Source organism: Puntigrus tetrazona, chromosome 24, assembly GCF_018831695.1.
Source record: "Puntigrus tetrazona isolate hp1 chromosome 24, ASM1883169v1, whole genome shotgun sequence".
In the NCBI taxonomy this organism is placed as follows: domain Eukaryota; kingdom Metazoa; phylum Chordata; class Actinopteri; order Cypriniformes; family Cyprinidae; genus Puntigrus; species Puntigrus tetrazona.
Window position 1 is genome coordinate 310,027 of NC_056722.1, and position 13,105 is coordinate 323,131.

General features: G+C 35.4%; 1 protein-coding gene across 1 annotated transcript in view; it reads left to right on the forward strand.

Moving 5' to 3' along the window:
* The first annotated feature begins 838 nt into the window (after positions 1–838).
* LOC122330169 (DNA repair-scaffolding protein-like) overlaps positions 839–13,105 on the forward strand; it is a 53,427-nt gene continuing 41,160 nt past the window's right edge. Inside the window, 4 exon segments of the mRNA XM_043227030.1 lie at positions 839–911; positions 1,849–1,936; positions 2,892–3,006; positions 12,732–12,851. Coding sequence (XP_043082965.1) covers positions 839–911; positions 1,849–1,936; positions 2,892–3,006; positions 12,732–12,851 — 396 coding nt within the window.

Genomic DNA, 13,105 nt, shown 5'->3' on the forward strand with positions numbered 1-13,105 from the left:
TTTAATATAATAATATATTATATATATATATATATATATATATATATATATATATATAATATAAAATAAATGTTATTATACACACACACATATATATATATATATATATATATATATATATATATATATATACACACACACACACACATTTAATGCATTAATTAACATATAACAAAAAAATATGGTTTTCTGCTTTAGAAATTATATTATATGCTATATCATGCTATTGAATATGGGAGATAACATTACACAAGTGTTTATTTTCTTAATATCCACAAATTATTTCGGCATAAAGAAAATTTGATAATTTGACAATGTATTTCACAATGCTACGCTTGGAATATATAAAACGCATAAACAAAGATTTAAATCATATCAAATATTTTTACCTGTGTACTGGTTGTGTTGTAAATATTGATGCAATATGATACACAATTGGCTCAGTAAAAGTGTCATCTAACCGCTGCTATTTTCAGAGACCTTTTGAGATAAGAGATTCACTGAAGTGACCTTCATGTTGACTGACTACAACCCGGTTCTTTACGAAAGGAATAAACAGTTTTTAACACATAATGACCATGAGGCTAGCGGCAATGGAGGTGCTGCCAACAGACATGGTAGGAGGAAAGAATTCTGCCAGATAGGCCTTGCAGCTGATTCAACCGGCACACAAGGGAGCCAGAAACGCGCATGCACTCCGCAGCACGCTCACACAGGAACCAACCATGGACCTCTCACCTCTGCTTCCCTCCTTTCTCTCCCAGAGTGCTCTGTCTCTGGCCCATGTCTCTGTGTTGATTGCGGCCCTTGTTGCCCAAGCTGATCTCACCAGATCATAATGTCCGTGCTGCTGGTCCCTATGGGCCGTGAGCCTAGAGGAAGCTGGCAAACCAAACAGGAGAGCCAACTGGGTAAATATTATGGTAAACAATGCCCAGCGTGGCTATATCACTCAACACCAATAAAAAGTATGAATCCATTACTTTAAAAAAAAATTAATGCATATACTAGTATAAGGCATCATTGCAGTTTCTGTAAAACCATGTGTAACTCCCAAGTTTGACAAACAGTTAAAAATCTGCAAAGGGGTAGTTGAAATTGAAAACATCGCATCATCAAATGCATTTGATATCAGTTTTACATTTAACACTATCGGGACTATTGATTTGGTGTAGGGTATATTTCCAATATGATAGAGCACAACCCAGCAACAGTCTGGGCTTATTTCAATTCTGAACCATCAAGAACATCACTGCATATATCAACATAATGTAGAAATGTGCCAGGGTTTATATATATAGAACTGTTTAAACACCAACAGTGGATATTTCTCTTTGAAACTGTTGCAACAAAAACAGCACATAGTTACACTTCTATGAGACTAGGTTGCAGTTGTCAAGACACAAAGCACAAATATGCTTAATTGTCATAGAAATAAAAACTGGTTTATTTATTTCCTTTCTTGAAAAACATTACAAATTAACCCAGATAAGTCCTAAACAGACAAGTCTTTAAAATTGTAATATTCTAAAATAGGGCAATAGTGCAACGTAGACGCTCTTATGAGATTCATAGTCACAGCCTAGAGATGATGCATCATGCTACCAGAAGAATTTGTCTACTGGAATCAAATAACTTTATAAAGCGACTTAATTAAAACAAACAGAGGCCTCGGGGCTGTGGCTGAGTCCGTCCAGCTTGAGACTTTGTGGTGCACTGCTTTGCATTTTTAAAACTGATCTTGGCTTGGCAGGCGTTTTAAGATGCCAGCTGCATGGGCTTCCAAAGATAAAACATTCATCCTGCTTCCTGGCAAAGAGTGAGGGGCTCATAATTCTTGCCCTGTAGTGGAAGTTCTCAGCTCATCCAAACCTGAGGCCTCCCTGGTGCATTCATGCATGGGACGCTCCCTGCAGGCCTCCACGTGCATTATAAAGTAATTATATGTATTATGCTAAAATTTGGTAATGGAGCGATTTCATCTAGCTAAATTATGCATATACAAGTGTATTTACTTTACCACAATATGAAGAACGAATATTGATCAGTGATTCAATATACAAACCAAACTGAGAAACAAAACATGTCCTGATTGATACATTAAATCAGACACCAGACTTCTAAGGTTTCAATTACGATTAATAATCGGATCCTGCAGTGAATGGGTGTCGTGGGATGAGAGTTCAATTGCCGATAAAACATTACAATAATCCACAGGCATGAGATCAGTCTAAAGTCTAATAAGTCCTTCTTTTCCGCACATTGCTTTCTCCAATGGGAAAATTTGTCTCATCCTGAATTAGAGAGAAATATAAAATGATCAAGCACTGATTATCAGAAACTAACTAAAATAAATATATGATTGATTTTGAATGTTGTATTGGCCAGAAGTCAAATGGACTAAAGCATTAACTGATGGACTGGAGTTGTGTGGATATTTGGGGATTATTATGATGTTTTTATCAGCTGTTGGTTTCAGATTTGGCACCCATTCACTGCAGAGGATCCATTGGTGAGTAATTGATGGAGTGATAAACTTCTCAAAATGTGTTACTGATGATGGAACAAACTCAACTACATCTTGGGTGGCCTGAGGGTGAGTATGTTTTCAGAAAATTGATTGAACTATTTCTTTAAGAGAGCGTTAAATAACATTATAGCAGCGACCCAGGTAGAAACACGCTCAGATGACATCATCGCTATGGGCGGGCCTCATGAATTGGCCTTCGGGGCCCCGTAGGTGACTTTGTTTCACCACTTACCTGGAGGACTGCTTTCACCCCGGCACTCTGTCTCTCTCTGCTTTAGAGTGCAATGACTTGGAAATCTTTTTCCATTGCTTTCATTTTTATAACATGCGCGATGTTCTGATTCTTTCATTTATTTCTCAGCGCTGGTGAAAAATGGGGCTGTGGAAGTCATGGGCAGAGTGCTGTAGTCCTGTGCTGCTCCCTGAGCAATTTCCACAGCCTCTCAAACACAGAAGCAGCATTTCATGAAGAGAAGGTGAGGCTTACTGTTGCCAGAGGCATAGAGAGAGAGAGAGAGAGAGAGAGAGAGAGGAAGGAGAGAGGGAGAAAACACTTCTTCCATCCCCATGGTTGTGGATAACAGCTGGGCCGCTGAGAGAGAGAGAAAGACAGTACGAAAAGCAACTTCCATTCCCATTGAGCCCTCAGACATCTAAATAGCTGTTCAGCAGTGGAAATCTACAGAAACTGCATCGGGTAAAAATAAAAGCTTGAAACTTCACTTGAAATGAATCAAAGGAACAGTTCATTAAAATAAAACGTGGTTACTACGTGCTTATCTTGTTCCAAAATCTGTTTCAATGTCCATGTTCTGAGAATATTAACATACACATTTAAGTAGAATACAATTTTTACGATTTTGTTATGGACGGATGCTTGTATAAAAACACTATAAAAATAGTCCATGTATGGGCTTTACAAATTTAAATAATATTTTATTAACATATTTATCAAACCTGACTATATTACTAATGTATAGTAAATATTTTAGTATCTTTTTAGATAATATTTTCTGTGCCTTTTGTACAATTTTCTTTATTTCTTTTTGCAGAATTTGATTATATTACTATTGTTTCTTTCTGCTTTTAAAGATCGGTCCTTTACATACATAATTTACATGCGTATTTAATAAAAATGTTTTAAGGTAATTTCTTTGTACATCGCCGTAATTGTACAAATTTTATATGCATGAATAAATGATTTAATTCTCTAAATAATATTTTTAAGATTTTGCATGATATAAAAAAATGTTACAACTTATATCGCTTTATTCATGTTCCGCAAAAGTAAAGACAAAAGTAACTCAGGTTTGGAAACGACATGAGTGGGCAAACGTACAGGATTTCGATTTTTTGAGGAACTGCCTTTTAAGGGAGACAGTGAAACACAATTAAATCACTGAATAGATCACAGAAGTTTAGTCTGAATACTGAGTAGCTGTAGACTGAGAGCCATGTTGACTTTACTATCACCTGCAAGCTATGAAATGACTACATTTACGCTGATGATTGAGCCTTTTTTTTATTGTAAATGCTAAAACCCCAAAACATTTTACTGTGTGGCAGCTGATTAGAAAACAGAGAAGTGCTGCTATTATGAGCACTTATTTGAGTTTTTCAGATCATACTTACATAGAAAGTGATTTTGCCTTCTGGTCAATCAATGGGCACAAAATGAGGTGGACAGCATCCATTTCCTGTTGTTCTCACCTCGTGCATATAAATCACACTAAGAACTGCTGTCGCACTCCTTGAGATGATACCATGATGCTTTCAAAGACGACTCATCTTCAGTTTGTTGTGGTTGTAATGTTGAGTCGGTGTTCTGTAGGAGCCATTCACTGGAGAATGACTGAGAATTGGTCTTATCTCTTAAAATGACAACCTTTTTCAAAAGTATGAGAAATGCTTAATTATTGAACAATTTTAAATTAAACAAATTTCGCCATGTTATAATTTTTATTATAATGCTAGAAATAAATGACACATCTAAAATATATTTTCCATTATGCTTATTTGGCTGCACGATAATTCCACATCAGAGTAAATAATAATAATAATTGTGGATTATAGTGTGTTTTATTTAATTTTATTTAGAATTTTAATCTTTTATCTCACAATCAATGTTATTTAGTATGACTGAAATACTATTTTAAATGTTATACATTTTTTAATCAATAATTAGAATTTTTATTTTGCTTTTAATTTAAAAGTAATTTTTATTGTTTTTTTTAATTTTTTGTAGTTATATATATATATAATATATATATATATATATATATATATATATATATATATATATATGTGTTTTACATTTTTTGTTACCGATTATTTACAGACATATGTTATTTTACAGATTGTATTTTATTTTATATTTTATTTCACTCTGAAACCTATTTTTTGACTAAACATTAAACATAGTGCCATTAAACAAATTAAGAGTTTTACTGTAAAATTATTATGGATTAAATGCATGGTGAACGCCTATTTCATTTGGACTTAAAGGGTTAAACTTAGTATCACAGAGCAGTGTTTATGTTAAGGCAACAACATTATGTTTACATTCTGCATACATTTAAAATACACCATTTGATTTTAATGCTGAGTGACTTTGCATTCTATAAGTCATGTTGTCAAACTTCTGTCATTTTGATAGCAATCTGCATCTCCTGGGCGTTACATAAAGAAGCTCTGCTGCTTTCTAAAGTTGACAGATGAACTATTACACTGGTAATACCTCACAAACAGGCTTTCTGCCTCCTCAATGTCCTGCAGTGTGCCGCACGCAGACTTAGTCTCATTGAACTGGAAATATAAAAAGCCAGAAAATTTCTCCCATAGTCCCCTTAAAAGGTTAACAAACTTCAAAACAACATTTGACTGCTTTGTCCTGGCTGTCTTGTCTGCAGCCCGATCTGCTGTTGTTTCCAGACCGCTCTCAGACAGATGCAGCGGAGAGAGAAGCTGCTTCACGTTGATGTGTGGTATAATTTAAATCTGTAGCAGCAGGTAGCTCAAGGTTCACTGGGAGGTTCATGGAGCCCTGCAATCCATTTTATGCTTCAGCAGCCTATTTGGCTTAATACAGAAAACTTTTGAGCGATACGCTTTTCCGGCTTATTTTTGGAGCGGCGGCAAATAAAGCTTATCCACATGTGTTTTTAAAAGTCAGCGTAAGTGAGAAATTGCAGGAACGGAAAGGCCAACCCATAATTCAGCTCTGTAAAGCACAGGGCCAGCAAACCTGTTCAGTGCTGAGTGTCTCAAGATGGTCAGATAAACAAGAGCAGACACTACACAGTTTTACCGTGACATTTCCAACAGCCGAACCGTGAAACCAGGAAGCTCTTCTGTTAAAGGCCACTCAGTTAAACCTAAGCATTTGTTTATTCGGCAGGCAGTATATTCAACCCCTAAAACAGGAAGAACAACCTCTGTTTAATCACATATCTTCACTCCCGAGGCCCGTAACGTGGTTGCTGCCATTATCTTGTTGGTGCTCACTTTCGATAATTGTGTCAGACCGCAGTAGGATTTGCAAAAGACTTGTCAGAGTGCATTTGATTTTTAAGGTTTCATTTTGCATCATTTACATTTGGTGCGTATGGATATTAAAAAGCACATAGGCATGCGCCTAAACATTTAGATAGAAAAACACGAAAAGTAGCCAATAAAAAAATGGTAGGGAACCATTTTTATTTTATTTTATTCAATTTTGTTTTGATTTATTTATTTTTCTGTTTTAAAGCATTACATTTTAATGGAAAGGATTTACTTTATTTTCTTAAAAGGACATTTTATTTTATCTTATTATTTTTGATATTTGATACATTTTTATTTATTGAAGGTATGTTTTATTTAATTTATTTAACTTTTTTAAATAGAAATTATATTTTTATTGTATTTATTTATTTTAATTCTAAAGTATTTATTTATTTATATTTTCTAATATTTTTCTAATGTTACTGATTAATTGAATAATTGTTGTTTAATGATGTGCATGTGACATTTTATAAGCACATTTTATAAATCTAATATAAACTCTCCACATTCACTTTTCTTACAGTGTTATTGTTTTTTAAATTAAATAAGGCTTTGACTTTAATAAAATATATCTATTTTATAAAAAAATGTATCACTAATTTTTTTCTTTTTCTTTTCTTTTCTTTTCTTTTTTTTATTTTAATGTAAAGAATGTGTTTGTTTTCGAAAAAAGAAAACATTTCTTTTTTGTTATTATTTTAGATTTTATTTATTATTTTATTTTTCAATTAATTGAAAGTATTTTTTTATTGTAATGTAGCGCGGTATTTATTTATTTATTTTATATTTAGTTGATTTATTTGGTTTATTTATTTATTTATTTTATTTATTTCAAACCAGCCAATATCTTGCCTCATGTTACTGATTATTATTGTTTAATTATTAATTATATATTAGATATTAATCTATTACTTAATGACATTTATATAGACATTTTATAAATTTTTTAAATCTAATATAAAATTTCCATATCTACTTCAGTGATATTGTTTTTTTAAAATTGCTTTTATTTGTCAGCTTAATAAAATATATTTTATTATTATATTATTTTATATATCATCAATCTTTATTACTTATAAATATTTTATTTAATTTTTCTCATCGGAAAGGACAGCTGAGAGCAAATAGAGAAGTATAGAACGAATGCAAAATGATTAGATTTTGGGCGTTAAAATGCATGAATGTGATGAAAAATGCTGTTGGCCCCACTGTCTAATAATGCGATAATGGCTGTAAAAGTGATGTCTCAGGTGGAACTGTCAGCCAGTTACGACTCACATTTTCTTACCCCTTGGGTTTCAAGCTTCATTAATCAAAGAACAAATACAGAATAATGGCAGCACAAACACATACCGTCCTGTTAAAGGCAGAAGAGCTGGCGTTTAGCAGAGGAACAGGGCTTCTTGGTTCGCAGCCATGGAAGTGGCATTTGGATTAACTCCAAGACATGTAATTACTTCTAATTGAATAGTTTATTTGTCATCAACTACACAGATTCTTTCTAATGGTGGTCTGGTCTGGATGGCTGGATGGATTCTCTGCATTAAGTCAAAGAAATGTGATTCATCTGAACGCGCTGGTTTTTGGTACATGCCAGTGTGCACATATTCGGATTTGCGTTTATTTTCCCGTTGATGGAGGCAAAATGATGAGCCGTGGAAATAATACGGGAGTGAGAGAGAGAGAAAGTTTTTATTCCCTGTGTGTCTCACTGGCAAATGAGAGCCACCCATAAATCAACGCGGAACTGTCCTCTGCATGATAGAGTCAAATTATTGCAGCAGCTAAACACACAAGTATGTGAAATGATTAAAGTGTCTCTGGCTCTTTCCAAGCCCAGATGGATGTTTGATTAATCACGGGCTTCGTGGAGCCGGACAGAATTGGTGAAACACAGCGGGCTGACTGCTGCGGCAGTCCGTCGTGCTGGCTGAAGAAGCGGTGCAGTGTATAAATACCCATCACAGCGCGTTCATTGGCACACCGCCGCTTGCTGAAGACCGTCAGAAGTCTGCCTTTTTCCGCATCTCTTAACTCAGTGTTTGGAAGTGCTGACACGGCCCAGCGCCCATTGTTCTGAGAGCAATAACTGGGCGGCTGGAAGGGAAACTGATTCTACCAAGCTGATGTTGATCTTTCGTATACATTAATCAAGAGGAAGTTTTATTTTCTCTTATCCTCTTTCCTTATTGCAGGGCTTATGAGTCACTTAAATTGCCTGTGGAGAACTCAACTACACTTGTGGACCTCGGATGAATTTTTTTGAGCAGTACAAAGATAGCAGTCACGTTGGGCTCTTTAATGCATCGTTATGCCATCTCAATCCCATCGCTTGTGCTCATCCCTATTAAGCTTATCTCCAGTCCTAAAAGACATATAGCATTTTAATGACATACTGCTACTTGCTTCTCTGCCTAAAATGAGACTTTCACTGATGAAATGTCTGTAGCCGGTTTCTTCATGTCTGCACACTGGAAAGGCATTTCTCAGTTTGAATGAGTTTGGAATTTAGATTCCTATTCATTTTTGGTGAAATTAAACTGCAATGCCCATTTTGCTGCTGTAAAGTCAGAGTTGCTTGTTTGTGAATAAAACTGAACGCTTTTGATCTGGGTGAGTAACAGAATCTTTTATTTAGAATCAGATCAACCACGCCTAAAGTGGATATTGTGTGCAGCCTCAACAGAAAGATGAGTTTCTTGCCTTTTTGAGTATTTTTGTACTTTTGTCACTAGACTGTGCTATTTTGAAAGAGTACACCCACGCATGTAAGTGGATATGTTGTTTATGTTACGTTAATATAACATAAATATAACTGTAAACATACACAATGCATACTCGTCCAAAATAGGCTAAATACAGGTTAATCAGGTTAGGATCTGGCGCTCACTTACGACACCGTGAGAAGAGTCTACGTTATTTGCGCATGCACGAAAAATCACGCTTATGGTGCCAAATTATGAATAAAGCTGTTATTTTTGGATTTCATGATACAAAAATATACTGGTAGCTTCTCTAATGATTACGGTTGAAGCACTGACGGCAGATGGTCTATTCTTATAATAAGTTCTCATATCTTTCTGACCTTACGATAAGCTCCCGGGTTTTCACTACCAAAATTATCTTTTGCTGTGTTTTGAAGACTAAGAGCGTTTTACGGTATTGAAACGACGCGGGTGGCGGTGATTAATTATATTGTATATAAACATAAATTGTCATTTTGGGTTAAAGTAACACTTTAATAAATATAATAAATAAGTAATTCAATTTCTTGGGTGAACTGTCCTTTAAAAAAAGAACTATGAAATCCAAAAGTGAGCTTAGTAGTTTATAAAACCATCTTCTGGGGCGGAGATTATGAACTGGGCAATAAGGACGTGAAAATATTTTAAGAAAATGATCCAGATGCTAGCTTTTAGCTGGAATGGATTTGTTTTATCAATGTGTCATTAGCAAGACATTCGAATTCTGGATGCACCCAGCAGGACTCTCCACGCAGTTTAAGTCACTTTAGATGTGAATATGCCTGTTGAATGGGAGCTGGCCATAAATTTTAGGGGCACATTGACCATACGGGCAGATCGCTCCAACGTTTAATGTTCTCAATCAGGCAAGAGGAACTGTTGATTTAAAATGCAGACTTGATTGCTAACTTTGTGGTAAATCTATATTGCTGTCACAACGGAGTTCTTGAAGAAAAGAAAGTCTAGGGAAACCAGCGATAACAAATTACTCTAGATTTCTGTCTGCAGCCATTACACCATCAAAGCAAAGGAGCACCCATGACAATAAAGCTGATATGTAAATGCATGATAAGATGTTGAGTAGTGCTTGTTTGCATTGTATAGGGAATGAAAAAGACTAAGTCAGATGAAGCTGCCACAAACTCATGAAGTCTTTTGATTTGGTCTTGAAATATTTTATTTAATAGAAACATGTTGGCTATTAAAGTGTTATTTGTTAAAAGTTTATCTCCTTGTTGCACATGCTACACGTGATTTCTATTTATTATAGTAATAAAAACGATGCATAATTACATACAACTAAGTGACACTGTTTTCAGCCCTAATCCTAACTCCTAAATATAAACAGGCCCACGTGATAGTTAATTAATATTAATCATACTCCTGCAAACATCCGTGCAAAGTTTTATATCGAAAATGCACCATGTTTAAAGTTATTGTCCTCAAAAGAAAAAAGGGACTCAATGAACTGGTTTTTAAAAACGAATCCCGAAAGTTGTCGGTGTTGACGCTAAGATGAAATACATTAGCATATTGCCCACGATTTTAGTCTTTGAGTTGGTCTAAATGAAAATACAAATTCATTCTTTCGCCACTAGCGCCACGTTGAGTGGCTAAAATAGCGCTGTGAAATTAAAATAAACCAGTCAGGTTTGATTACCGTGATTAGCATCATACAATCGCTTTGGGAGTCAAGCAGTAAAAGGTAAAAAAAGTGACTATAAGACAATGCAAGGTTTTTTGACCTGCATGTATATTTATCTGTTATTGAGACTCCTAAAATCTAAATATGAACATTTCATTACCCGATTGTGGTGCTTACGTTACACTGCACAAGGACACCTAAAATATAGTGTAGCCATTTATTTTGAAGATGCCAAAACACAAAGAATTAAAACTAAGATTTAGCTTTCAGAAGCAAATGAAAGCCATTGCTAGTTTAGCCCAATCTCCAACTGTAGTTTTGAAGAGTTTTGCCTACACTTTGGTACACAGTGAGATATAATTTTTTCTCTCTGCTCAGGTTGTTGTTTTTTTTGATATGCCTAACCAGAAACAATAATTGACCTTGACTTTTTAATACCACTCCGCCTGGCAGTGCCTCTATAGGTGAAAGTGCAAACGTAAACCTTACAGAACTAATACGCTATGCATAGGATTTTTAACAGCTTCCAGAGATCAATGAAGCATATTTATTTGTCTGTCTATCTCAGAACTTAAAGCCGAGGAAACGCTAAAAGCCCAGAAGTCACATGTGCATGGTGTCGCTTTGAGATAAAACATGCTATTTGCCTCAAGCTTCTAAGTGCAAATACTGTGTAAACGGTGTAAATACGTGACCTCAACGAGAGAAACACTGCAGTGCATTCTGATGAGAAATGTTTCTTTCAGCCATGCATAAAAGTCAGGGTTGTGCATCATTCAAACAAAATTAACACAGAATTTAGATCTATAGGAATTCAGAGAAACAACAACAAAAACATAACTGAGCAGTTTTTTAATAATACCTTTTTATATTAATTTCCCCTTAAAGATGCGCATAAAGGCAGCTTATGGATACATTTCCCATGTTTGAAATACCACTTACATTTTATTTATATTGTAGTCGCATTTGAATACATATATCTATCTATCTGTCTTCTTCTCTTCTTTCCTTTCTCTCCTATATATATATATATAGTATATAGAGAGAGAGAGAGAGAGTGTGTCTATGTGATCAAATTCAATCTAAACTACAACTCAAGGAATTAAAGAGAAATGCATAATCCAGATAAAAATGTGGAACCTGTGGATGTGAGTTTCTGGATAGCGGTGATGAGCTCTGTAGCCCGAAGCTCATCTTTGATTGCTGAGTTTAGGAGGTCTTCGAGGTCAACACCTCATCTATCGTCTCTGTTGCTTGATCCACTTACTGGGCTTTCTGTATCTCCGCTGAGCTCACTCCTACGGCTTTGATACATCTAATTTCGCTGGTGACATGTCTGCTTCCATACATGTGACACTCTGCTACTGTGTTTCCATCTGTTTCATTCATCTAAATGGCAATTGCTCGATCACATGGTATGGGCCAAGAATAGTATGCGAAGTCTATTTCACACTTTTAAGAGTATCAAAACTAAATCAGGTTTGTACACGATTTTTGAACCTCTGGTTAAAGGGAAACTGGTACAACTTGTTTATAATAAATTGGCCCACATTGGTTTCTAAGTAATTTGCCAAAATTCATACTATGAAAAAACAGATTCACATAAAACAGAGGAATCTCTCTGTAGCTTGTTGAGACTAAAACATGTATGAGAACATTTGTATAGATAGCTATCAATTTAATTAAATTCTGTAAAATGAGCTGCATAGACAGTAAACCGGAAATATCTAGTCTAGTACTCAAGATTACAAATCTAATAAATCAAAAATGGCCTTGATAGATGTTTTTGACTATGAAACTGAAACTGAATTTTCCATGGATGATTTAAAGATGTCTTCAGTTCTGAGTTGATTTTAATTTTTTTTTCTTTTGGTGGCTATTTATGACTCCTAAACGCAGTCTTATTTTTATCCATATATCAAGTATTTTATGCTAGCATTTCCAAAACCAGTGTTTCAAGGTCAGCTCAGGCCAACCTGGAAATACAAAGAAGGTTTAATAAAATAAAAGGTTTTCGGTTTATAATTTCTGCAGTGTGTACAGCATACAGAAGCTAACTGCTAACCATCCAACCTGCTTTGAACCGCGACAGACTACTGAATGAACCTGTTTGTTAACCTTTAACTCGCAAGAAGCTCCATCAACACTGCCTGTGTTTACTCCAAAAGGCTGGAAGTGAGTCGGACACTGGCAACTCTGTCTGTCTCATCGCAAGACCATCAGCTGTGAAATTCGTACATGCTGTTCTACTCACTCTGGCTCACTACAGGCAAATGGCCAGAAGACAATAAAAGGAAACACATGGAGGGTATGCATGGCTGAGAACACAACACCAGGAAGCACTGGGCCGAGTTTAGTGGTTGGTGCTGGTCTCATGTCTGACATGAAGGTGATGTGGACTGCAGAGACAAGACAGCTTAAGGTTCTGTTTCTAATCCATTTTCATAATCATAAGGCGCCCGACAGCTGTGCCACATTATGTAGGCCACATCAGAGAAAACATGATTATATTACAGAAGAAGTGTCCAGATCCTGGCCTCTGCATGGCACCGAATGACATCTAAAAGGGGAGAGACTTGAGAATCATGGAATTGATTAATTTAGGAAAACGTGGACCTGCACTCCCTATTTCCCACCACCATT